This window comes from Platalea leucorodia (assembly GCF_965183815.1).
Source record: "Platalea leucorodia genome assembly, chromosome: 4".
Taxonomy (NCBI): domain Eukaryota; kingdom Metazoa; phylum Chordata; class Aves; order Pelecaniformes; family Threskiornithidae; genus Platalea; species Platalea leucorodia.
This window is the reverse complement of record NC_138826.1, coordinates 7,203,477-7,229,796: the sequence shown is the minus strand read 5'-3', so window position 1 is coordinate 7,229,796 and position 26,320 is coordinate 7,203,477. Positions and strand designations below refer to the sequence as shown.

Sequence of the window (26,320 nt, the reverse complement as noted above, 5' to 3'; positions counted from 1 at the left end):
GAGGCTCATATTTGTGCCAGAAATGTTGAGAGAAGAGAGCGCTCATGTGGAATATGCATAATGTAAGAACTAAATGGAGTTCAAGGAAAGTAAGGTAATATTCATCCCTGATAAGCAGATAGAGATGCTTAATTATTAGAAATCATAAAATTAAGTAAAACATTGCAAAAATCTTATGAAGTCTCTCTCTTCTTTTTCCTCATATTCTGCTGTCTTATGTTTATCTATTCAGGCTGAAAAAAATATCTGGAAAAGAAGCTGCTTGTGTTTTGATTCCCATATAACCCTCAAAGATAGCATCCTCTCTGAATTTTCCAGTCAAGCTTTCTGAATTCAGTGAAACTACTCACAGGTCAAGGTCCTAAAACATCAGCAGGCAGGACAGAACTGGCCCTGTAACACATCATAAGTAATAAAGACGCTCCTCCCAAAGCCAAACCTTCTGAGTAAGGGTTGCTGTTACTAGTGGGCTGGGTAGCACCATCCATTATTAAGGTTGCCTAATATTGCACATTACAAGATTAAGATTTTGCCAGAGTTATGTAAACTGAAATTTTCCATGATGGATGTTTTCTGTGCTATATTTTTTCTTTTCTCTTCTTTTTTTTTTCTTTTTTTTTCTTTTTTTTTTTTTATTAAAAGCAACAGTCTGAAAGTGGGAGCCAGGATTGATTGTCCGCTGAGGGAATGAGCACTGGTGAACTAACATCACTGTAGCTATTCCCTTAAATATTCAGGCTAAGTGCAAGATAGCTTATTCCACTTCCAGATGAGGTTAGTTACATTGCATATTGCTGAGGGAGTTCACAAAGGTTAACTGTATTTTGCTGCAACTCATCTACCTATACAGCCTCTGAGTCAAAAAGGAAAGAGGCCATCTAAGGTGCATTTCAGGGAAGGATCCCATCTTGAGGATCTCTGAATGCTTTTCCTTCCAGTGAAGGAAACTAGCCACTTCACACTGAGCTGCAAACTCTTAGCAGATGTCTCCCAAAGGATGTCCGCTTGGAGAGCTGTTGCAGAATTGCCAGTATGCAGTAAATTCATATCCCACTTGTACTGCTGCACACTATCTTGCCAGTGTAGGATAAGTCCTGGGATCAGATGGAGGGAGGGGATTTGGGACCCATTATCTAGAAAGTTCGAGGTTGAATGTAGAAGTGGAGGAAACTTTCATCTTAGGGGAACTAGAAGGCAGAAGCATTGCTGCTGGGAAAGACGTAGAGGAGTTAGGGAGGGAAGGTGAAAGAAAAAACATGGGGAGTCATGGTCCAGAGAGACCCTAGAACTGAGGATGATCAGCTAGCACAATGTACAGCTCCTTTCCCAGCTCTCAGCAGCACGAGTGGATACAGTGACATCTCTGTTTCAGCTCTGCTGGTATGGGTATCAGTATGGGTGTCAACATGATGGAGTTTCTGTTTCGAAGAAAACTTAGGAAAGAGCTCAGGAAAAGCTGTTCGAAAAGAACATTCTTCAAGTTGCCAAGTCAAAAGTTCCCAGCCTTTTGTGTGATCTCTTCCTAATGAGCACGGGCTTCTGTGTTCATCCACGGCAATTTTTTTCTCCAGTTTTCCAGTTCCTTAAAAGCTCAGGAAATTAAACATACAGAAATATGGGTTAAAACGATGAGCACCTAAAATGGATTTTGAATTAAGGCTGCCTATGCAGCTTAAATTCATATCTCTGTATATATCACATGCTTAATTTTCTTCCCCAGGAGCCCTAATGCAGTCAGTTCAAAGACTGAGCTAGTCTGGGGTGAAACTGGGCTGTCTAATGAAGGAGGGTTGAATGACTGACTCATTTATTGCATGAGGTAAAAGGGGTGTAATAAATTTAAATAGGGATTTGCAGCATCAATGGAAATTGTCTTATGTCCAAAGGAGCTGAATAATGCACTAGGGAACTGGACAGGGATACACGCTGGTCAAACTAGGTCTTCTGTGATGACAGGCAAGTCACTTAAAATGAGTTTTTCACAGTTGGCCTCTAATTGTGCATTTTTCATTTTCTGAGTAGCTGCCTTGAGATTTTTGGGTCTCAGTGGTAACATCTGCAACTGAAGCAAAGGGAAGACTGGTTGTGAACAGAGAGAATAGCGTATGAAGTTAAATACATGGAAAATCAAGTTGCACCAATCAATGGATACTTTTTACATTAATCTTCATATGTTTAAGTTTCCCATCTGTAAAATTGGACTAATGACATCCTCTTTGTCTCCCAGAGGTGGTGTGAAAATAGATGCATGAATACGTGTGAAGTATTCAAAGGCTACAGTGGAGAATGCCACAGAAAGGTCCATGGGGAAATGAATCACTCTGTCTTCAGAGCAGGCCTGACTGGTGTGCAGTAAATAAAGTCTAGGGCCACACATTGAACCAGAGGAGAAAACGAAATACTGAATAACTGCTCATTAAGTAAGCACTGTCCGTTCTGTGTGTTGAATGAGGCAAAGGTCCTGTGGGAAAAACAGTTTGCAGTGATGTAATTAAAGACTGTACCAGAACGCACGCACAGTGAGGAATGGCATTCAGCCTACACAGGCGACATTAATTTAGGTTTTTCCTAGGTTTTAAGGCTTAACTTTGCAACCTCAGTCATGTTCCTTTGATCATTTGGGGTGTGTCAATGTAACACTACAGCTGAATTCTTCCTTGTGGAATATTATGTCTTATAGAAAAATTATTCTCTAATCAAAAGTCAATGTGTTGCATTACTTCCTGTTTGCTTCTCATGCTGCTACGGTTAATTGCTTCTTTCCTGCGGGTGGAATGAAGACTGTTGAAGTCCAATGGCCTCAACCATGGGCTGCTTATTCAATGTGGCATGTAAGCAGCAGGGATTTCCTTGTCCCTGGCTAGAGACCTGCATACTTTACCTCTTCCATGCAAGTAGGATGAAATTAATCAGTGTTGGTTTTCTCAGCAAGCAATGAAATTTCAACCGCTGCAATGTCGGAGGAGGAAGATTCCTCAAAGGGGACCAGGAGAAAATGCGTGAATGAGAAGTTCCTGCCAAGATATGAACACTACGCTTGAGTGTGTCTGAAATGCTGGGTGCAGAGAGTAAATAAGCCCCATGACAGGTCTAGCCTAAATACCCAGCACTTCCATGGCAAGTAGCCCATACTTTCACCGACCTTGGCATTGAGACGAGGATAATATTTTTGCAAGGATGGACTGCACTCGAACAATGTCTCTAATGTTTCAATGTCGTTGCAAACATTCTTTCCTTTCAGATTGGCCATGTGGCTCCTCTTTTCCATCCTTTTTTTCCCTTTTGCTTTCATAGAAGTACATTTAATGTGTCTGCTGAAGAGGAAATCCCTGTCTTCTGTGCAATTCCTGGGCTCACCTGAGGACTCAGAAGACAGTGCACCTCAGTCCTGGGAATGTAGGTGTTAACCCTTAGCTGATGGTTCTCTTCCAGCCTAGCTCACCATACTTAGTGTTCCCATATCTCACTCTAATAGGCGAATCTGTATATCTCTAAGGGTATAATTTCACAGGGCAATCTTGACTGTGAACTCCTCCTGGCAACCGTTGCACTCACTAATGAAGTAGCAGGAGCAGTCTAGCTATGCAGATGCGCCACAGAATATTGCTGATGAAGCGCCAGCTTGCTCTAAACATCTGAGCACCAAAAAGCCATATACAGCATCTACCCTACCCATTCTGGAGGTCAGCGTGAAGGTACAAGCAAAAGAGGCTACTCTTTTTGGGGGTAGAATTGAAAGGGTAACCAGAATCTAAGTGGCTGCCACATAAATGATCCTTTTCCCCAGGAAAGGGGTCTTAAGAGCACTTTATCTCCGAGCATGACTTCACATTTATGGACACAGAGCTGATGCTTCACACAGAGAAGGTGGTGTCACCCAACTGATAAAAGGCTGCGTGAGCTGTTGCCGAGTTCCCACAGGTGGAAATAATCTCATGCTTATTTCTAGCCTGAACCACCTCACCTCCCTATATGTTCTTGCCCAGAATAACTTGGGAACAGGTTTCTCAAAGGACTAATAACATCTAGTCGTGATGCTGCTCTTACCACACCAGTGCCGTTCCTTGCCATGTGTCGGTCTGGTATAGAAGTTTATGAGATAACCGGATTAGATGTCGGTGTTTTTTTTAATACTCTGCTTATTTTACCAAGCAGTGTGTGCAGACCTCCTGTTGATATCCTTGAGTGAAGCAATGTCTGAGTGGGTCAGCACTTGTCTGGAAGGGTGCTGGAGAACAGTTCAGACATGCGTTAGGATCTCAGTTATTGATTTCTTTCTTCAGATCTAACATGTAGTACAAAGGCATGTTGAAGTATCATCTTCCAAGTCAGAAGTAAAATGTCTAGATATGTTTTCAGCATCTAAATACCATAGCGCTAATTATCAGGTAGGCAACTCTAGCTGAAGTTCTTGTTAATTTTGTCTTCTGTCTGCTGAAATTCTTTCAGTAGCTTTGGAGATAATAGTCTAGGCTTCTTGTTTTGCAGATCTGAACACCATTATTTTGTTTTGCTGAACATTTGTGGTTGTATGTTGAAATTTAGGAGACAAAATGTTATGGGTAAAAAGCACTTTATAAGGGTAAGACATTACTCATATTACAGTGTGAAATTAAACCAAGAAATGACAGAAAAAATGAGAGAGATAAACTGAAAAAATACAAATATTAGAATAACCTTTAAGATTACAAAAGTTCTCAGTTTCCCTGTGACAACCTAGTTTTCATAAGAATGAAGAGGAAGTTCTCTCTAAAATTGCATTTTTTTTTGTAGACCTGAGTAAGACTGTTCATGGTTCTTATGTATGGACACGAACTGCCACACTCTCTACATCCATCTCAATAATTTGGTATAAGAGATCCTTGGTATTGCAGACGTCTGTCAAGAAGGAGAAAAAAATACTTTCCGTTGGCAATCCCCCTCTTGCACAAGTTCCTTTTAGTGTACGTGGGGTTTCTAAATGACTTTAAAATCTCTTTTCCACTATTCATATCAATTTTACTCAGCAGCTCAGCTCCTTCACACCCACTCGGAGGTGGCTGTCATTCAGCAGGCAAATCAGCCTGTGAATATAAACAAAGTCAAACTCAGTGTCTGTATTACTGCAAGTAGACCACTTGTACTTGGGCCAAAATTCCAGTTAAGTGGTAATTTAGCAGTGTTGCCAAAGGTCAGCAATACCCCATAAAATTGCTGAGGATCGATTATTTTTTTTCAGTGTATTATTGTCTCTTTGATTATTTAGGTTGATGGTTGAGCTTATTTTGCAATTTTTTAAACGTTGGGATTGACAAACACTTAGAAAAATAACTTACCAGTGTAAGATTGTGGAGTTTTCTTGTATTTGAAGTTTGGGGTTTCAAAACATCAGGAGAAAAATTGAAATTAAAAAAAAAAAAAGTAAATTTAGCAATGAAGTAACAACTAATAGCATCTAGTATTTTGTTAAAGGTCACTAATAAAATGGCTGAGATGGTTAGAACTTGCAGTTACTGTTGAATAGCATGCAGAGTTAGTAATCCCTGTGAATAGTTTTATTATGTGCCTGTCAGCAACGTATGCTGCTTAAATATGCATTCGCAGAGTGACTGTGCTGGTGGCTGTGTGCATTCTGCCATTTTATTGACCTGGTAAAGGTTTAGTCTTGCCAGCTGCTTGGGTTTCTACCCAGGCTAGTTTAGAAGTCAAAGCGTAGTTTTGCAGAAGTCTCTTTGTCTTAAGAAAGCGATTCACAAGATGTCTCCTTTAGTTTCCTGGAACCGAGATGTTTATTTTGTGCTATGTACAGCAGCAGCAGTTCTGTAGATTTCATAACCTTAAACATTCAAATTACAACTTTTACTGAAATTTTCTTTCAGCACATATTACTCAGAATATCACCAGGCAGGAGTCTAAATAACAGCACTAGACAGAAAATAAGTTCAGTATTTCAGTTAAAATCTTAAAGACTGGACATAAAAGTCCCAAATAAAAAAAAATCTCAGTAGCTACTTTCTTTGAGGACAAATCATCCAGTTCTGTCATCCCAGTCCAAAGCAGAACAAAATGAGAACAACCAAGTGTTTGTTCCCCGACTTTCCCAGGGCGCTTCTGAGGTGAGCTTTCATATTTATTTGGGGGATTTTTTCCATTCCTCTGGCCTTGCCACAGAGACATTGTTGAAAGTCATTTAAGAAGATAAAGACAAACTCCTTTTCTAGTTAGGGTGGTAGTCACAGTTATGGTGTGGGCAGCCCTTCCCATGGGGCTGCAGAACAAGCACCACATTCAAGTGGTGGGAAATTTTGGTGATGGTGCATCTCCTATGGTCACTGTGAAGTAATTTGGAAGTCCACCATGCCCTGAATAGCTTTGTGACCAGCTATGAAGACAACAGTTCAGACACTGTGCTCAGGAAACCTCATCAAAGGCATTGATCCAGGCACATGTGCTTTTCAAGTGTAATTTATGGGAATGGTAACCAGTTTACTACTAGTCATTTGAATTTTTTAACTAGCAGAAGGGTAACATACCTGTCCATCTGTCTGTCTCTCAGTCAGTCAGTCTGTCTCCCTGCTCTTTTTTGCTTTTTGTTCCCTTTCTATGCACTGTTATTCTAACTGGTAGCCAAATGCAAAAGAAAGGATGCGTTTAAGAACCTGGTACCTAATAATTTCCATTAAAAAAAGATTTTAAAATATTCCTGTTGCGCATTCGCAATCCAGATTTCCTGACAATTAATCCTGGTGCATGCATTTCCACTGTCTTGCTGATGTTGACTGTGGAGCTGAGAGACAGACTGAGTGTTTTATTCGTGTAAATTGTGCTTGACAGAGTTGGGAAATGTAGGCTAGATCAAAGACCCACTGGAATTGATCAGAATCCATCCATCCATTTCAGCAGGCTTGAAGATCACCTTCATTATTTGTAAGAATTATTTGTCTTTCCCTGCACCCCGTACTTCATCCAACAATACATATTTTTGTTTCTATGATTTAAAGGGGCTCAACTATTAATGGCAAGCTCCATTTTCTCAAGCTAAACCTACTCTTGACCCTGCGGTATCTGCAGTCTGCTTTTGAACTCACGGCTTGGTCAGTGACCCACGTGAAAAGGATGCAGTTGCCTGAATGAATAACTTTTAGAAGATAGCAGAAGTGTTGGAGGAGGTCTGGAATAACTCAGCAGAGTAACTCGGATTTTGTTAGGATGAGAATTTGTCTTCCACTGGCGAACAGCCTAGTCTCAGGGCAGAGCATTCGCTCTTCGCCATTTGACTGTGCTCCTGGCACAAGGCTGGGTGACAAAATGTCTCCCCTGAGACAGCTGAGGGTCCCTCCCCAGGCTCTGGACCCCACTCGTGTTTTTCTGTGCGGTGACTATATTGAGCTCACAGGATCTCGTTTGATCCTCCTGCTGCTGCTGCAAGAAGGGTGGGTGGGTTGTTATCCCTCCTGCCAAAATCTTTGTCCAAAATCAACAAAGCCACATACGCGTTCTGGTTCAAGTACTCGTGCAAACATATTTATGCAACTGTTTGTGGGATTTGACTTTGAAAGAAAATTCCATGAGCAAAGCTTCAATACAGCTGCTTTCAAAAAACAAATGAGAAGATCCATATATATCACCGAAGTGTATTTAACTGCGAATTTGTTACAATATTCTCCAAACATTTTTTCCATATTGGTCCAACTCTAAGGTTTGGACTGTTTCCATCTTCAGTGTAATGCTGCTGTGATGTGTGGAGTTTATCCCTGTAGCCTAATACCATGAAAAGAGTGGAAATAAGGAAAGTTATACAAAGCAAACACTGTCTGCATCTGAATAATTACATTAGATGTTCGATGATCGGGAGATTAAATTTCGTTTGTTTTAAAAAAGACAGCTGACAAGCAGAGAAAATTAAGTTGGCAGGACTTAAAACCAGTTTGGGGTAATTCCATTGTCTCAAGTAAGCTTGATTGCATTTGTATTTTTAATTAATTAAACTTGGATAGCCAGTGCCAAAGCAACGCTCACTGTAACAGCATAGATGAGGTCTCCAAGTTTTTTTATTGAAAATTCTAAATTCAAGGGGAAAAAATCAACCAAGGCCAAAAAATACGTTCTTCCCTGAGGCTTCATATGTAAGGTCTAGAGCCTTCTACAGTGATGAAGTGCTGGTTTTAACTGCAGACCGAGACAAACTGCTGTTTAAAATAAGGAATCTGTCAAGCCATTATCCTGTCATAAGTTGTAACAATTTCCATATTTTATTAAAAATAAAGAAAACAGATGAAATCTTTATTGTTAGAGGGAGTGTGCTTTTGCCACCAGCGACACAACTTCATCATAGCCCTTGGCTTCAGAGTTTCTGTCCTGCACCTGCGCAGCTCTGGCCCTGCCAAGATAAACACTCTCCAAGACAGGGCTACGTCGTCATTTTTAATCTCTGTGAAGTGCCAGGTGAAGTTATGGAGCAGTATAGCGGTTAATGTATAAAAAGACTCTGCTGTGCTCTCTTGGACTAAATTTCCGCTCCCGGGGTTTGCATTGCGAGTAAATAGCAAGGAGCCACAGGGCTATCCAGTAGCACTTTGGGCTCACACACTTTAATATACTTATTCTGGCCATGCTGCTTTGAGGTAGGGCAGTGCTATTAGCCCCATTTTATAAATACAGCATGCCACTGAGGTCTGCAGGACGCAGAATATTAGTTGTACTGGTAACTGAATTCCCACGGGAGCCTAGATGCTTGTATTAGGCTTTTATAACATGACTTACGGCCACAGTTCCTGGGAATTTTTGAATGAACTGAAATGAGGCATTTTTATTCCTGTCTTGTATTCTCTAACCATCTGGCTTGCCTCACTTTTTAAATGCGTTGCTGCAGACAGGGCAAATGGAGAGTCCTCAGCATTTCAACAACAGGTTTCCATACTTAAAAAAAAAAACCAAACAAAAAAACAAACAAAAAAACCCCCCAACAAACCAAACAAACCCAAAACCCCAGAAAAAAAAACAGACAAAAAGGACAAGAAACTTCCCTTCTGTTGCTTCCTCCCATTCCTGCAACATTCCCGAGTAGTCGCCATGAAAAGGAGATCCCTCACTACCTTACTGTACATGTACTTGGCCAGGTTCTACAGTTTAACAGCAATATCCATGTTTCTTCATCAGAAATGGGCCCATATTTTCAGTTTCTCAAAGAAAGAAACCTGGCTTGTTTTTCACTGCAAGTACATGGCGTCCCAGCAAAGTTTATGAAGTCCTGACTGGCTGTGACGTCTCCAGTACTGAAGGCCATCGAAAAATCAGAAGGTAATAAGTGGGTCTGCAGAAGTGTTAACACGGCCAATCTCAGGATCTTGCTTTTGAACACAAGGATTATCTTTTGTGTTAAAGCATATTTATTAGAGATGGAAAACCGTCTTTTGTAGAATGCAAGAGCTAATGTTCCAGCTTTCCAAATTATTCTGAAATAGAAGAGCAACACAGACACTGTTAATAATGCAATCAAAGCAATTTAAATCCTTTTAAAGCATCCACAAAGGATCCTTTGATAAGAAGCAACTTTCATCAGCCTCAAAGACTAGGCACTTTAGTATGTACTGTTTATTAAGTTTATATGTAGACAGTGGTAATTCCATTTTTGGCTGGAGAAGAGCAGCAGTAAATTATAAGACATTTATAAGCACTAGTGTTAGACTTACTGGTTTTAAATGAAAAATGTATTTATATTAATATAGCTCTAATGGGGTTATTCAGTGTTTAAAGATGCAATTTGTTTTCCGTTAGTACCCTGACTGGACACAAAACAATTCTGTAAATTTTAAAGACTTCGTTTTTTTGGTTTTTTGGTTTGTTTTTTTTTTTTTTTTTTTTTTTGATAAAAAGAAGGAAATTTCTACAAGTGCACACCGTACAATGGGCTGTGTGAGTCTGTTTAGTTCAGTCATGCTGCATATTTTTCAATCTTGCTTTTAGTTCCTGCTTTTGTCCTCCTTTTCATTTTGTCCCCCTGTAAGACAGCTTACATATAGAAAGCAGAGATGGGCAAAAAAAACAGAAATGATTTTAGATTTGGGCTGGGGTGGTTAGGATCTCTTTTAACAGCATCCCTCCCAAGTTTGAATGAGGAGGGAGGCGTGCGATTTTGAGACATCTCTAGCTGAAGTTTCCATCCATGCCAGGGCTGGTGGGAATTGCTTTGACAGGCCTCAGCCCCTTGGAAAAAGAAAGTTTTACTTTTGGTGTGCCAGCAGTCTTACGAACTGACTACTGGCCTTCTGGCTCTGATGCTGCTCCCTATTGTCCGGCTTGAGCGTAGGGACTGAGGGTTCCCTTGTAGTCGAATGCTTTCTTCCATGAGTTTGGTTTCTTCCATGAGTTTCTGTTGTTCTGGACTAAAGCAGGCTAGAGGAAGACAACAGCAGGTAAATAATAGACTTGGAACAATGTCTGTCTGAAAGATTTTTATTCACCTTAAATTAAAAAAAAATGGGAAGGGAAGATCTCATCTTCGGTCATTCAGCACGAGCAGGAAAACAATTAATTCTTCCTACATCCACTTTGGGGTTTCCAGGTGCTAAGGAAGGCTTTTTTGTTTGGGTGGTGTTTGGTTTGGTTTGGTTTGGTTTGGGTTTTTTAGGCAGCAGAATTACATTGCATTTGCATCTTACTCAGTTTTAATCCAGGCTGATTTAATGCCAAGGAGAGCAGAGATCCAGAGGCCAAGTCCAAATTTTCCCGTGCAGCAGCATGGTGCACATCTTCTTGGCAATTCTCCAATGCATTTCTTTGAAATATCTTCTCTTGGGATTCCAGCATGTTAAAAAGGAAAATAAAAGGCTACTTAATAGATAGTACATAAGTGCAATCATTGGCCACACCAGTAATGACCAAAAAGCCGAAAAGATGCTCCTGGCTTTTGTAGACTTGAATAGAGAGATTTAAACTGAGCTCATCCTTCCCCACAGACATCTACAGGAGGAAACCTCACCAGCTGTCTGCAGGTGTTGGATTAGTAGCCCTTCAAAATGAGGGCTTCTGCCCAGAAACAGAAGTACAGCTTTCCATAGCAGTCTCGCTTAGACACCTGCAGTATATACTGGATGAAACAGTGTCAGAAAAGACTGTTTTTCAGCCAAGAGTCCTCACCCAGTTTTGTAGCTCACCACTAACCCATTAAAACCCACAGGTATATTGCAAATGGGAAAGAGGAGGGGGGACCTGGTTTCTCTGCAGACCACTGTTTCTCTCCAGAATTGCTAAGGTGATATTTTGAGCCAGAAAAAAAATGCTAGGTATTTAAATGGGATTAAGATGAAAAAATCTTCACAAGGCACAGGAAGTTTTTTATCCAGTTAAAATATTAGTTTTTTTTCCCTTTTACTTGAAAGTCAGAGATTTTATCGGCAGCAACTTTCTTTATTACCTTGTTTTGTGTTTTTCACTTCATCAATGGCATGCTTTGATCGGTATGAAATTTTACTAATAGGACTATTTTTCCTAGGCGTGTGCTTAGATATTTTTCAGAACCTTACCAGAGTATCTGTCAGGGAACAAATTTGGCTACAGACTTTGAATGGTGATGGCATTTTCTTTATGCAGGTGTAGCTGTTTTGCTATATTCTGTGTACTGGGTGCTCTTTAAAGTAGTATTTCGATACATAAGCTACGAAGTAAAGGGAAAAATGAGTCAGTAGAATTTAGAATAAACATTATTTATCTTTATTTATCTTATGAATGTTTATGATGGCGTTTTATACAATACCTTTTCTATATTAATCTGTGTTGTTACTCTGTTAGGAAGATAAAGAATTCATTTGCATGCGCATGTGCATGTCCAGAGCAGGGCAACGAAGCTGGTGAAGGGTCTGGAGCACAAGGCTGGTGAGGAGCGGCTGAGGGAGCTGGGGGTGCTCAGCCTGGAGAAGAGGAGGCTGGGAGCCCTCATCGCTCTCTGCAACGGCCTGAAAGGAGGCTGGAGCCAGGTGGGGGTCGGTCTCTTCTCCCCAGTAACAAGCGATAGGACGAGAGGGAACGGCCTCAAGCTGCGCCAGGGGAGGTTTAGGTTGGATATTAGGAAAAATTTCTTCACGGAAAGGGCTGTCAGGCCCTGGCCCAGGCTGCCCAGGGCAGTGGTGGAGTCCCCATCCCTGGAGGTATTTAAAAGCCATGTAGATGTGGTGCTTAGGGCCATGGTTTAGTGGTGGCCTTGGCAGTGCTGGGTTAACGGTTGGACTTGATGATCTTAAAGGTCTTTTCCAACCTAAGCAATTCTATGATTCTATGATTACTTGCCAGTGATATTTTCTAAATAAGGAGTTTGGCGTCAGTGAGAAGTGACTGCTTTCTTAGGGCTTTGACCCACCCAGCTTTTCACCCCCATTTTGGGTGACTTTGCAGGTGTTAAACAGGATTGCGCTGAAGCAGGAGGATCTGACTGAAGCAGGAGATATCACTCTCAGAGCTGTTTTCGTTACACTTCATCATCATAAGCATATGGTTTCACTTCCAAGTGTTTAACATTTCCATTTCCTCAGGAAACCATTCTTTCTATTTTTTAAACTTTTGAAACTGGATGGATATTTTTACTGGCAGGCGGACCGAGAGCGACACGACGATCAGCCCCAGCCCAAGGGAGCCCCTGGCTGCGGTACCCGCCTGGCTGCCCGTCCCCTCCCCTCGTGCAGCAGCTCCTGAGCACGGCTCGGGGTGCTTCAGCCAGGTCTCCGGGGTGCAGCATGCTGTTAAAACACTTCTGCTTTCCTTACTATACTAAAACTATCCACTCCTTTTTTCTGCTTTAGCTGAGAGAGGTGTTTTTCTTTCTTAGTCCACTCCAGGGCCCATGCATCCCAAGAATTAGTTGAGAGCAGACTCCTTTAGCTGACTTAGTGAAGCCAATGGCAAGATCAGGGCCTAAGAAAATATTTTGTGTCACCTACAAGGAATGAAAACAGTTGCATCATGTATTTATTGTCTGTATTGGTATATCCAGCACTTAAACGAACATGACCGAGGAGTGGATGGCTCCAGGGACCTACTCTGGCTCTCGTGTTTTCAGAGATTATTTCTGGTATTTCCTTTTTCCTCATTATGAACGGGTCACGCTTCTCACGTGTTGGCCAAGTTATGTACTGTAGGAGGAAGTCTATGCTCATGTCTTCTTTATGTTTCATTTATCCACATATGTAATAGTGTTTAGCTGCTTGTTTTCTTTTCCTGCTATGCTATAAAGTACAGTTATTGGATGTTCAATTTGCATGCCTATTTAGCTGGTATCACTAGCCCTTTTGTTAGAAGAGCATCCTCTGCTACAGCGAGTGTCACCATATCATAAAAACTTTGATAAACTAACTGCATTTTGTACAAGCGTTGTCACCGTGCATCAAATAGCATTGTACAAGAGAAAATATAGGGCAAACTAGCTGATTAATGTATTTGTTCCTTTGTGTTTTATTCTGTTACAAAGTTAGGCAGTCGCATTTTTTCCACTGCTTGTTTAACATGAGAAAGCTTGCTGTGGGTTTCTGTCGGGACTGAGTCCTGCCGTCAGGCAGGCGTGTGCTACTGATATTCAGGCTGTGTATTTTATTCATACCCTCAGAAGAGGGAGTTAGTCAAGGTAGCAGAAAACAGCATCAGACAGATGTAGTTCAACTTCCAGACCTCCCAGGAGACCTCACCCAAGCTGCTGAGCCTCTGGCTTCATCCCAGCCTCTGGGACATTGTGAGTTGCTGTTTGGATCCACTCAGGCTCTTTCCTAACTCCTTGGCTTACCTTCGCGCTGTGCGTGTCTGCACATCCCTTCAGCAATTACCTTCTCACTAAAAAAGCTACTCGGTCAAGCAGCGCAAGCTTGTACCGCACGCAAGGCTGCTCAGGGTCCAAGCGAGCCCGCTGCCGCGCTCGCCGTACCTGTCTCTGTCGTGATGTTCCACGCTGGAGGCTCCGGCTCATGCAAACAAACCAGTGCCACGGGCTTGCTGCTGATAGTTAGATAGGCTGGAGGTCAAGTTAGGATTTACACAGTGATTTCAATCCAGTTTTATTTGCTAGAGGGTATCAAAGCATTGCAATCTTCTGGACAGATTGAGTGATATCCTGATCCGAAATGGACTGGCAACGCCAGCCAAAAAATGGTGCTGGTACGTTGTTCCAGACTGCTTCAGAAGACCGGACCAGAGCAGGACCATACTGCGTTAAAAGCACAGTCCAGCTAGCCCTAACCTGTGTTTCCAGCAACCACCCTGTGGGTGCTTCAGGGGCCAGTTCCTGAAGTACAGCCATACCTGGACACAGGCGCAGCGCTGGGCACGCACCCTCCTTCCTCTTACAAGAGGCAGCCTTGGGTGCTCCTGCCCACCGGCCACCCAGCTACCGGTCAGCAAGTCCAACATCTCATACAGCATCTTCCGTTCAGGAGAGATGTCCTGGTTTTGCAGAACATGGTCCCCAGGGTGTGACCTGTGATGAGCAAGGCCTTCGGCTGGGTGCCTCCATGGCAAAGGCGAGCTCCATCGGAGCCGCGGGCCTGCAGATGTTCTCCTTGGAGTGGATGGAGCTGCAGGGTGCAGGGGGCCAAAGCAAAGGAGGAATAAAAGACATTGCAGGAGCGACTCCAGGCCTGAGAGAGAAGTAACCAAAGCACTGACAACTTGTGTGGGTTTCATATGTCTGTTTGCAGTGCTATGTTATGTGTTTAGAAGCTGGTTGTTTCCATAATAACAGCAAGTGCCATATGGCAGCGAGGAGGGTGGTGAGAGGAACACTCAAGGAAACACAGTATGTTGTTTGACATGTGTGTGCTTCTAGAGGAATAACGTGTCTTGAGCAAGTACTGCTGCTCCAAACAGGCTGGGGGATTTGCTGCTCTCACCAGAAAAATATCTAAAGCCCTTGGCATTCGTACTGGTGCAATGCCAGTTAATGATGCCTGCACTTCTCCCATGTTTTCCTGCAGATAGTCCCTGTGATGGGAAAAGGATCTTTTGCTTTACTGGCAGTGACGGTTCTGGATGCACTAGCACAGGAGAATGGCATTTAAACATGGCGTTTAAGGGGAATTACAGTTCTGTAAAGGAGTGCTGTGTGAAACTGAAACCAGCTAGATGCCATATGCTCCATCCAGTCGTTAATGTTCAGCAAGTAAATAGCAGAAATTTTGAAACCTTTGAAAATACATAGTTTGCAATAATTGTTTAGTAGAGAGTGGGTTGAGCATTTCCAGAGATTAGGGGCACTTTAGTGCATATCTAGGAAGCATCCAGGAAGGTCTCCACAAATTCCAGCTTTTCCTACCCTTTAATGTATGACTCACATTTCAAGGACTTGTAATTTGCTCCCCACATTCCCACAAACACCACCAGTCTGAGCGGTACCTTTGCAGAGCGCATAGATTTCCACCACAGAAAAATGTGAAATTATTTTTTCATAATAGCTGAATGGCTTTTGTGGGACTTCTACCAACATCAGCTCTATAAAATTCAGCCTCTCTTGTTTGAGTCTTAAAGCCATTAATTATATTTGTATTTGGATACCTGAAATGTGGTGGCGAGGAGAAGGCAGTAGTTCTGATTTGAGGTCGTAGTTCTGCACTCACTTGCAATGCTTTAAACTCCTAACCAACCCAAACGGCAAAGCTCTTCTCATTTTCATGCTTCTCTTCTTCTCTTTATTGCCTCTAGAGAGAGATTACTGCAGCATATGCGAAAAGCAGCCGATCGGAAGGCTTCTCTTTCGGCAGTTCTGTGAAACTCGACCCGAGCTCGAGTGCTGCATTAGGTTCCTCGACTCGGTGGTAAGTCAATTCTTGTGATATTTTGGGGTGCTTCACAGTGCTCTCCTGACAGAGGAGACTCCCCTGACCCCAAGAAATCACTGTTTCATGGGATGTGATTTTGTGTCTAATGCACCTGAGCAAGCAGCACTGGGCTGACCCCGTCAGCGTCCCAGTGTCACTGGTGGTAGAGGGATCGGTACCAGCCTCGGGGAGCACGAGCCACCGGAGCGGGAGAAGGACAGGCACCCTGGCACAGTGCTGGCGTAGCCTCCCTTCGTGTCAATGCCCAAGCAGCTGAGCTGCTGTGAGTAATGTCTTTTGATGTGGGTGAAGCCTGCAGTGCTGGGAGGCACTGGGAGGACAGGGAAGATGATGAATGGACTGACAAGAGAGGATGAGGAGTATAATACTAATATCTATCTCTTACCAAGCCTTTTCATCAGTAGACTTCAGGGTGATTTACAAAGGACACCCTGATTGTTATCCTGTTTTTTCAAGTAGGAAAACAGAGGCACAAGGTATAGAAGTGACATGGTTGAGGTCACCCAGAAACAAATCTGCTCCATTTCTCACCCCAGTGAGCTATCAGTTAACCCAGTGACTGAGCAACACCCCACAGCCCTGGGGGGACCCGACGCTCTTTCCCAGTCTGGCAGCACTTGGCCGCGTGTAGTGCCAGCAGGAGAGGCTGTTCACACTGGAAAAGTCTCTCAGTGTCTCTCCTGCTGGGAGCCTGCAGAAGGGTAGGGTGTTGATGAGCCAAAAGTCTAAATCATACCAGAGAGGAAAATGAACTTGTCGCTGCTGAGTGTGAGTGTCCAGGGGGCTTCTCTCTCTGGCTTACGCTGACAGTCAAAAGCAAAACGATGCATACCCACAGGAATGAAATTTGTTTGTACCATGGTGAAGCTATTCTGAAGTATAGGGAGATGTGAGGATTGCACTGAAGTTGTAAGAGTCTGGGAGAGGACAAGTGGTCACTTAAAGTTTATGTTAGTACTGCAGTATCTACAACAAATTACAGCATCACAGAAAGGGTTGGATAAAGTCCTATTCAAATCAGTTTTAGCTGATCACAACTTCTGCCTGATATTCCTAGCCCTGGTCATGATTTTCCCCCGTGAAAGGTTTAGGTATGTGAAACTGCTACATCTGACAGATGCTCTGTGCAGCTGTGCTCAAGGCTGGCAGGCAGGAGGACATTTTGGGTACCCTGGATGTGTTTGTCCTGCACCAAACCAGCATCATCTAGTGAGATGTCTGCCACTGGTGAAACTCCATGCACCCATCTGGGGGGAGGCATCCCTGCAGAAATGCTGCGTAAGGTGTGATGCCCACAGCCCCGAGGAGACGGGCGATGACCGTCCCTCTAGGAAGCCGCAGAAATCCTTTGGGAGACAGCCACAAAAGACTGCTTCCAAGTGATTTTAACTTCAGACAGAAGAGACAGAGCCGTCCTCAGTCTGGAGAGGGTTAGGGAGGCTCTGTTCTTTTCTCAAGCCTCCTGGTAGCGGCAGGCGTCACATTTTGGTTCCAGCAGTGCCCAGGGGCTGCAGAGAACAAGCCTGCATTGTGCAAGCCCTGCACACGCCTGGCAGCAGGCGCTCAGGGCGTACCAGTTAAGCTGACAGCAGTAATAACATCTGGGAGAAAGGAAACATTACTGTCCCCACGTGTGTCCCCCAAGTGCCACCAGCCCCAGAGCACTGCATGATAACCTTTGCTGCAGCGCTGGCCGGAGCCTCTCCCAGCAGCGCCGGCTGCCCAGCCCACCTCCGGCTGTGGGAATTGAGGGCACTGTGTCATTTCATTCTCCCAAAGCCCTGTGGAGTGGTGCCAAGTGCTGAAACTCCGTGTTCTCCCAGCATCCGTGCAGCACAGGCGACACTGGTCCTGCAAAGGCTTGCGGTGGGACTGACTTTGTTTTAAAGTTCCCTCTCCGAGCAATCCCAGACTGATATCCCCAAATCCTTTGTAAGGGTGTGCTTTGCACCCACCCCTGGGTTGCTTTTGCAGACTGGAGCTGCCCTGCATACCCTTACTGGGCCAGCGATCTGTTCCCAGTTAGGCTCAGACTGGCAGTACAGGGATTTCACAAACAAAATGCCTGGCTGTGTGGAGGTCTGAATATTTACTCTTTCCCTCTTCTTTTTAACGCTAATTAACAGCAGTCTCCTTTGTTTATTGATTTCAAATTCTGTACAAGCTTGCTCCCAGCCCATGACAATCCCTGTATTAGGCAATATTAAGGTCAAGCAACACAGCCCATAGCCATTAAATTGGTTGATTGCTACTGAAATTTGCCCAGCGGGGTCACACTGTGTTGAGTGAGTAGTGGGATTCAGGCCAAGTCCTACATTAGGCAAAAAAGTCCTGTAATGAGACCAGAAGTTTGACTTTACAGCCCTATTCTGAGACCACCAGGAATGTGAAACCTTTTGGAGACCACCTGCTGTAACAAGCCCCGAGCAGAAAAAGCGAAGAGCCTCCATTTTCTTTTGACTTAGTAATTTTTCTAACATGAGATGCAAAACTTAGCTTTTGTGTAATATCAAATAAAAAGAAGAAAATAATAATAGAGGAAAATATTTAGGGGTTTTTGAGAGGCCTACAGAGCTTTTTGTGCATTGAGAGGTAGGACCACTCCTCTTACAGAGCACAGCTAAGTGACTTCACCAGGTCACACAGTAAGTCATTGGCAGAAGCCAGGAATTGATGCCTTCCAATTTTTAACACAGTTTTTTAACCAGTGCACTCAGCTGCCTGCAAAGAAAGCAGCGATCAGGGCTCCTGGGAGGAAACCAGAAGCTGAGTCAGACACTCAACAACCTACCAACAATCTCCATTCCCATACTTATGTGAGACTGTCTTGCAAGCTCGCTCTCACACCTTTGCTTCCAAAGACTGGTAAAATCAACCAGACCCTGCAGACCAGAATATGTAAAGAGAAAAAAAAAAATCCCCTTTTTGCTGGACATTTATTTCAGCTGTTGGGTGAAATAACTAACCTGGTCTGATGTAGTCTCCTGCAAATCTAATTATAGCAGCATCTGGGGTTTTTTGTCTGTACAGTTAAACAGTTGTTAGGCTGCTTTCTGAAGAAAAAAGGATTTGTATCATTAAATTCTGCATGCATGTAGGTGTGTATCTGTCAGTTCCCTCTGAAACCTGTGAATACCTTGGCCAATTTCAACTAATAATTGAGATTAAAGTGCTCAGAGGCATAAAGTTTCTACATGTATTCTGAGAACAGTGTTTGGGAAATTAGCCACAATCTAGCAATAGTAAAATGGACTACAAAGATATGTGGTGGCTTGTAAGCAGTAGGCCCCAACATTAAATGATAAAAGCAATAGAAATGAAGAGATGCAGAGCTTTGCAGTGCAGTGGTGGTGGAGCTGTGGGTGTTTGGTTCCCACGGCTGCTGTGGGACCCGTAAGCGGCCATTGGTGTGGCTGTCTGCCTGGGAAATGGAACAGCAACCCCTTCTCCTAGCCGGTACAGTAAGGCTATAAGGACAGAGAGCCATCTCTTATTACAGGTATTGTGCAAACAATTTCATGACGGAGGTCCTGACTTGACTAGATAAAATATCTAGTAAGAAGTACCGATGGCTGCAACTTGTGCCTCTGAATGCATCGCGTGCTCATCTGTGCGCATGTAAACACAAAGATCTCCCATGAATAGTTCACCAAACCCTTACGTAGCCATTCAGATGAAGAAACTATGCGAACATAAACTATTATCATTAAATGGAGATGGTTTATCAGCTCCCCTATAAGCCCTTAACAAAGAATTCATGCACAGCCCTAAAGCACGCTTTGCTGTGCTTACAAATATTTTAGCGACATCGTACAACTTTGGAGCTGTTGAAAGACAGCCATGAAAATAAAGCGTGAGGGGATGCGTTTCCTGTGCTGAACGGCAGATCAGCGAGCAGGGAATCTGCTAGCAAGATGCGTTTCCGTGCCTCCAGCACAAGAAGGTGGCAGTTCAGCGGGGACCTCTTGTCCCTGTCCCCTTCTCAGCAGCACGTCCCTGGGGTGCCGGCTCCTGACGTTTCCCTCTCCTCTCCTGTGATTTTTGTGTGACATTATAATGAAGACTTTAGCTTCTGGACTCCCTTTCCTGCTTTGTCTCCTCAAACTCGTAATTTTTTAATTTTTCTTTTTCCAGGGGAGGGCTTTTAACATTTTAATGTGGACCAGATTTAGATTGACTGGAGGAGAACATGCCTAATTCTGGTCAAGGAGAAAATAACGTGGCGTTATTTTCTCTCTAACCTGTACGATGTTATTTCTTTGCACTGAAGTCGCACAGAAATATATCCTCTGGAGGGAAATAGCCCCACTGCCTCTCCGGGTTGTTTCTGCTTGTGCTATCCGGGCCGGGGGTGAGAGGCATGATCTCCTTGGGTGGACTTTTCAGCTGAATGCTTCACTAGACATTACACTTATCTGGGGTAAAAGGATGAGCGAGCATCCATTTAATGCCATTTGTAAAAACCCTGTCCTGCTGTTAGGGAGATTTCGTTTGGTTAAGTCCCGTACATGGTATATAAACCATCTGTGTATGTGTGTCTTAAAGCTGTTCAAGGCTTTTTCCATCAGAAATGCCAGTTTGTTGATATCAACAAACTCATTAACTCAAAACGTGTTTTTAAACAGTCAAAAGGGGTCTTTTTGCCCTGCGTTCAAATATGAAAAATGTGGTTTCAAGTTCACTTTTCATTTAGAAATGCGAGTTATTATGAATCCCAGCTGTTTGGGTTTTGCCTTCCAATTTTCAGTCACAGATTTTAAATCTCCAGCAGAGGCAAGTGCAAGGGCAGTCGCGGGAGCACAGAGCAATAACAGGGCAGAGCCTGGAGTCTGAGGAAGGAGCGGGCAGGAGCTGTAGCAGAGAGATGCAGGGGGTAACAGAGGAGGGAGCTGAGAAAGCGAGGGTGTAAAGTTGGGACCAAAACGCCAGTAGCCTCCTGCAGATGCTCAGAAGGTGACTCCACTGCTCCTGACTTACACCAAGAAGCTGAAACCGCTCTGGTGGGAGCATCTGTTCCCATCTCCATCTCCTGGTGGGTACGAGGGACTGACTCCTGTGGCCATGCCACGCTCCTACAGGGAACCAGCAGCTACCTGCTGTGGGAAAGAGTCCTCCCAGATCTGCAGAGAGATCCCCTTGGCTCCGTTTTTCAATTTTCACATATTTTTAAGCCATACAGTTTCAGGAGCTCAAAGAATATTAAGATGACAATCAAACACTAGATAAAAAAATGTGTCAGAATTAAGGTTGCTGATGCGAGCCACCGCTGGGTCTCTGTGCCATTGCTGTGGCAATGCTCTCCATTGGTCACAGGCACCCTCCAGCTCCTGAACCTCTTGCTCGGCTGTCCCTGAGCCCGTGGCCCCATCCCATGGCCAGCCACGGTTGGACGTTTCTCCCTTTCCCAGTGGAAGTCCGTTTTCCCATCCGATCTCGCTCAGCCCATCCCGAAGGCGGCTGCTCCAAAGGGAAGGACGCTTCGCACCCCTGTGCCCCATTCAGCCAGGGTTGCTTCTAGGGAAGCAGAAGCCACTGAAGTAACTACTATCTCTGAAACAGCAGCCAAAAGAGAAGTTAGAAACAAACAGCGGCCAGCCCACATCCTCTCGCCATTTGGACTGAAGGATCCACGCCTGCCCGCAGACAGAGCCTTCCCTGCAGCTCGTCCCATGCAGTCAGGGTGATCGTAAATCCTCCCCTCATTTATGCCCTATGAATAGGGCCCTGTCTGACCTAACTAGGGCATGGAGAAGCTATTAGACTTCAGAGCAGGAGCCTTGAAACACATGCCTGGATTCATCAAAGGAATAATGGAAAATATTTTGTTCCACGTGGATTTTAAGTAGCAATGTTATTTCTAGCAATTAGGGATTTGCAAACTGTAGATGTGCTTTTCAGTATTGTGGACAAAGGGGATGTATCTTGTGATTTAAGCACAAGATTGAGAGTTGAGGACTTTGGTCCGGTTCACAGGCATGCGGCAGAGTGAGCATGGAGAAGTCACTCTGTCTCTCTACACAGGTAATTCTTCCTGCGATAACAGTCTGTGGCTGAACGTGTACCAGTATCTGTTGCCGAATAGTTCAAAAGTGGCACTGAAGGGAGAAATAATAATGAGCTTAGAAACAAAATGAAACGGGCTTCTAGTACTTGAGCTACAGTGAGATCAACACTGTTCACAGTTGGAGCTTATGGTTCCTTCTCGCATCCTCACTTGTCTGTCACTTCCTACCTTCACCACCACAGTGTCGCATTTTCTAAGGATGTCAAATGCAAGTATAATTAAACTTCCCTTTTATTCCTTCCCAGCTATCTTGAGATAGAATTAGATACTCTGTGTATGTGTGTGTGTGTGTGCATTTAGCTCTGTGTATCTTGAATCCCATCAGGAACTGCATTTCAAAACACTGATCCAATTCCTGCTAAACTTGTATCTTCTTCTGGTCTGTCCTGATTTGCTTCCCGTTGTACAATTTGGATGGGATGTAAATCTAATAGGGTATCTATCTGTGGCAAAAAGGACACCGAAGTTTTTCACATCTCCCTGGTGCACGTCAAATGGCAGATGGTGACTTTGAATCAAGTTTTATTTGCTAGGGAGACAACATATTACCAGGATCCAGATTTAAAAGCAAATGAAGGAGAGAGGAATGATCATCATTGGATAAATTGTAAATAGCATTGAATGGAGGACTCAGAAGATCTCCTAGATGCTTCCATGCCGAGGCAATGCCAAGGAGTTCTCCTTTCTTTCCGATCTTCTGCACAGACAGTTACATTTAAGTACAATTATTTTCTTTCATTAAAATACATTATTTCTGGTTGGTTTTTTTTTAATATGAAAAACACCTAGTTTATCTGTGAACCTAACTATAAACTGTAAGGTCCAAATAACATACAACTTTCCCCTTTAAAAAAATTGTTGCTTCTGTTACTCCTGCCATTACTTTATCCCCTAGCAAGGAATTATGGAGAAAAATGTTGTTAAGATGCTGTAAACATTCGAGAGTGTCTGTGCTTTAAGAGCTGGAATGACCCATGCTCAGATACCATCTAAAAGGACAGGAAATTGGATGAAAGACTTTTTTAAACCCTTGTATTAAGTTTTATGAGAACGTAATCAGTTCATCCCCAAAATGGTCACTAAAAGAGAAGTACTGCACTTGTGGATTCTAGCTTTCGGTGTATTTTTCATCAGCAATACAGGTTTCTCTGTTATTGCAGTCATTGTCATTCCCCAAACCAAATCAGATCATAGTTCTAGATTGTTCAAGCAACCTGCTATGTATTTGTATAAATATGTAGCTTCAGACTTAAGCTGCAATGGCTAAATCAGCGCTGGCCAGATAGATGGGTAATAGCGTTATTACTACTTTGTGGTTTTCATGTCATTCCTAGGTCTGCTTAGCTAGGGTATCCATTACAGCCTGCCTTCAGATTTATTGCATCAAGCTCGGAGCAGTACATACGTCTTCCAGTGGGCAACAGTTCTGAAATATTCATTCTTCCAAGTGTTTGCCAGTTCAGTCTGATTTACCTTTTCTTTTTTTTTCTTTAAACTTCCTCCTCATTTATCATCTCAGACAGCTTGTATTGGACCGGGTTATTTAATTGGTTTGGCAGGACTTTCTGGGATCCTTTTTCTAATACAAGCAGTCATGAAAGCTGTTAGGCTGTCTTCTTTTATTTTTTTCTAGAAAATATTTTGATCCTAAGGCTAAAGCTTTGTATCCTAGGCAGTGCCAAGTAGGAATGTCTCTAAGAACTTGTCATTGTCATTTAGCCACTGGAGTCCCATGCGACGCGTGTTTCCTTCGAATGCCTGCCATGGATCCAAAATTCCATGGATTAATGTCTTTGTGGTGCGCAACTAATGCTTCCTTTGATTCTTATGTAAAAGTTGTCCTGAAACTCATCAGAAGTCAGTAATGCTACAATACACAGAATAGTCAGAATTTTAAAATGTAGGTAAACTTTGTGTGGGGGAATGTGGTGCTCTCTTTTTTAATGCACCGGGGAAGTCAAAGACAATTTTGCCTACAGTGTCTATTCCTCTAAATGGTGTCTCTTGTTTTATCTTGGTTCTAGGAAATCTGCCTAGGAAATCAGCTCTTAGGTCTGCCTTCTGGAGGGACTAAGTCAAGGATCACTAAAAGTGATGGGCAAATCTCTCTGCTTTGCAGAAGGAGTATTAGACCAAGGGGAAGTGTTAGATCAAGGGGAAGATGTAAATAAATAGGAAGGACACATTTGACCAACAAGACGATCTACTGAAAGAGTTCACCTGGTGCTTGAAATACCACTGTGGCAAGAATTAACAAACGTTCACTTTCTCTACTGCTCAAAGAAATAATTTTACCTTCTGTGTCCATCTTCCCTTTGAGCAAAGCCAAATAAAGTTGCCATCTCTAGTCACTGAATGCTTTCTGAAAGGTGGCTTGGGAGGCTATAAAATATAAATGAATTACATTTTATTGGTGTTAATTAAGAGACATCGTCTCAGAAAATGCACCACTAGGGTTTGGTCAAAATATAGTGGAAGTTTTTTAAGAGGATTGTGTGTACAGGTTTTACTTCCATCAGAAAATGGTATTTATCCTTCAAATTTTTCAGACAGAGCATTCCGTTAAGGCCACATCCAAAATGAAGTTATAATGGTGAAATATGAGTGCAAATATTGACTTTTTTTTTTTTTCTATCTGTTCCAGGCAGAATATGAAATTGCTCCAGATGAAAAGCTGGGAGAGAAAGGAAAGGAAATCATGATGAAATACCTCACCCCAGAGGTAAGGGGCAGCCAAGTGGCATTACTGAAGGAATGCTGCAAGGCACACCTTTGCTAAACAAGGTTGTTATAGGCTTTGTAAACCAGCGTCCTAAAATTTATGGTAGCAATCTCCAGTGAATAAACCTGCAAGTCTTATACAAACAGTCAGAGAGAAAAAAAAATATAATCCAATCCAGCAATTGACTTCTAAGGATGAACTTGAGCTTACCAGGGGCTTAATTCATCTGTGGATGAGCAGGAGGCTTCTCTGGTCTCTTCTTGGTGTGCAAAGCTCTACATCTGTGGTGTAATGCAAGAGACCTCAGCTGTTATCAACAGATGCCACAATCATTTCCTATCCAGCTCAAAAGAGGTGTGGCATTCATATACTGTTATGTGGAAAGCACCAGCAAAAATGGTCTTTGGTAACAGACACTGTATTTTGGTATAAAAATTCCCACTCCTCCCCCCCCACCATTTGCCCCGGGGTAGCCAGGGACGTGCAAGACTGACAGGAGACAGCATGTTTTGGAGGTGAGAGGTGCTATCACCCGTTCGTGTTTCCACCGCTGTTGGTTCCTCAGCGTTGCATCTGGGGGCTGTCGGAAGGAGAGGAGCTCATGGTAGCAGCTGTGTCCACAGGGTGGCACTCCAAACAGAACTACAAATCTGCTGCTGGAATTTTGGACAGGCTGCACTGGGACTAACCCTTTTTTTGGGGGGGTTGATCATTTGCTGACCGCGTTTAACCTTTGCAACAAAAGTCACTGCCAGTAAGCAATAAACATCCAACTTCAAACACAAGAACAATCCTAGGATTTTTCCTAAGTTGCTTTCATAAGGGTAATCAAGATGTACAATTGCTGCTTCAACTGTTTTACAAGAGAAATACATTTGACCTTCAGGAGAATTAATTGCATTTTTGGCAGATGTCTTTCTAAAGCGTTTAAATGGTACAATATGTTTTGGAGGTGCAGGAGCAGAGCAGACCACTTTTTTTCCAGTCAGTCATTTTCCTACAATAAATTTCAATGCATACTTTCGGTTATCTCAGACTGCATTTGGGGATCTGGTTTCATTTACTGAGCCTGGCTAGTTTCATGTGCAGCCATTTAGCACTGCCAGTATGAGTTCCTGCTGCCATTCGTTCGGGGCATGAAGTTCCACTGCTTTTTAAATCCACCAAAATGACCATTTGTCTTAAATCTTCTGTCAACAGAGGAACAAGGGACAAATACTGAGGGAAAATATTTCCCACTGGTCTAGTTCTCATCTGGAAATGGAGAAAGGCATTTTGCTGATAGTAGGGCTAGTGAGAGAAGGATAGTACTGTTCCGTTTCAGATGGTTTTGGTGCAAGTTTCCAGATGCCAAATCCCTTCCCTGCTGTCCCATGGCACTCCTGCCATCCTTGTCCATTTGCCAGCAGCCCCATAGTGCAGCAGAAGCACATGGAATAGTTTAGTGAGGTAAGTGAATGTGCGATGAAGACCAATCTGAGAGCAGCTGCTGCTCCGTCAAGAAAAAATGGTGGTGTTACAGGAAGGGAAATTACTGGGACTCCAGAGCTGGAGTTTCCATTCTCTGCCATGCTCTGCACTTCATATTTGACCTGTGTGCCTGGTTTCTCAGTATGTAAAATGGGCACAGGATATTTACGGTCTGTTCTGAAACTTTTCTGGTATTTGCAAGGTACCTTAATATCTTTGGGCAGAAGGAAACACAAAGTTGCGCTCTTTCACTTGTAATCTAAAACTGCCTCC

The 26,320-nt window shown here is 43.2% G+C and overlaps 1 protein-coding gene across 2 annotated transcripts in view; it reads left to right on the top strand.

The window, feature by feature from the left end:
- Positions 1-26,320, top strand: part of GRK5 (G protein-coupled receptor kinase 5) — a 170,295-nt gene that overhangs the window by 95,948 nt on the left and 48,027 nt on the right. Inside the window, exons 3-4 of one of the 2 annotated variants that reach the window (XM_082310118.1) lie at positions 15,655-15,767; positions 24,500-24,577. In XM_082310118.1, coding sequence (XP_082166244.1) covers positions 15,655-15,767; positions 24,500-24,577 — 191 coding nt within the window. The remainder of the gene's footprint in view (positions 1-15,654; positions 15,768-24,499; positions 24,578-26,320) is intronic. The other variant, XM_082310119.1, reaches the window with a different exon arrangement.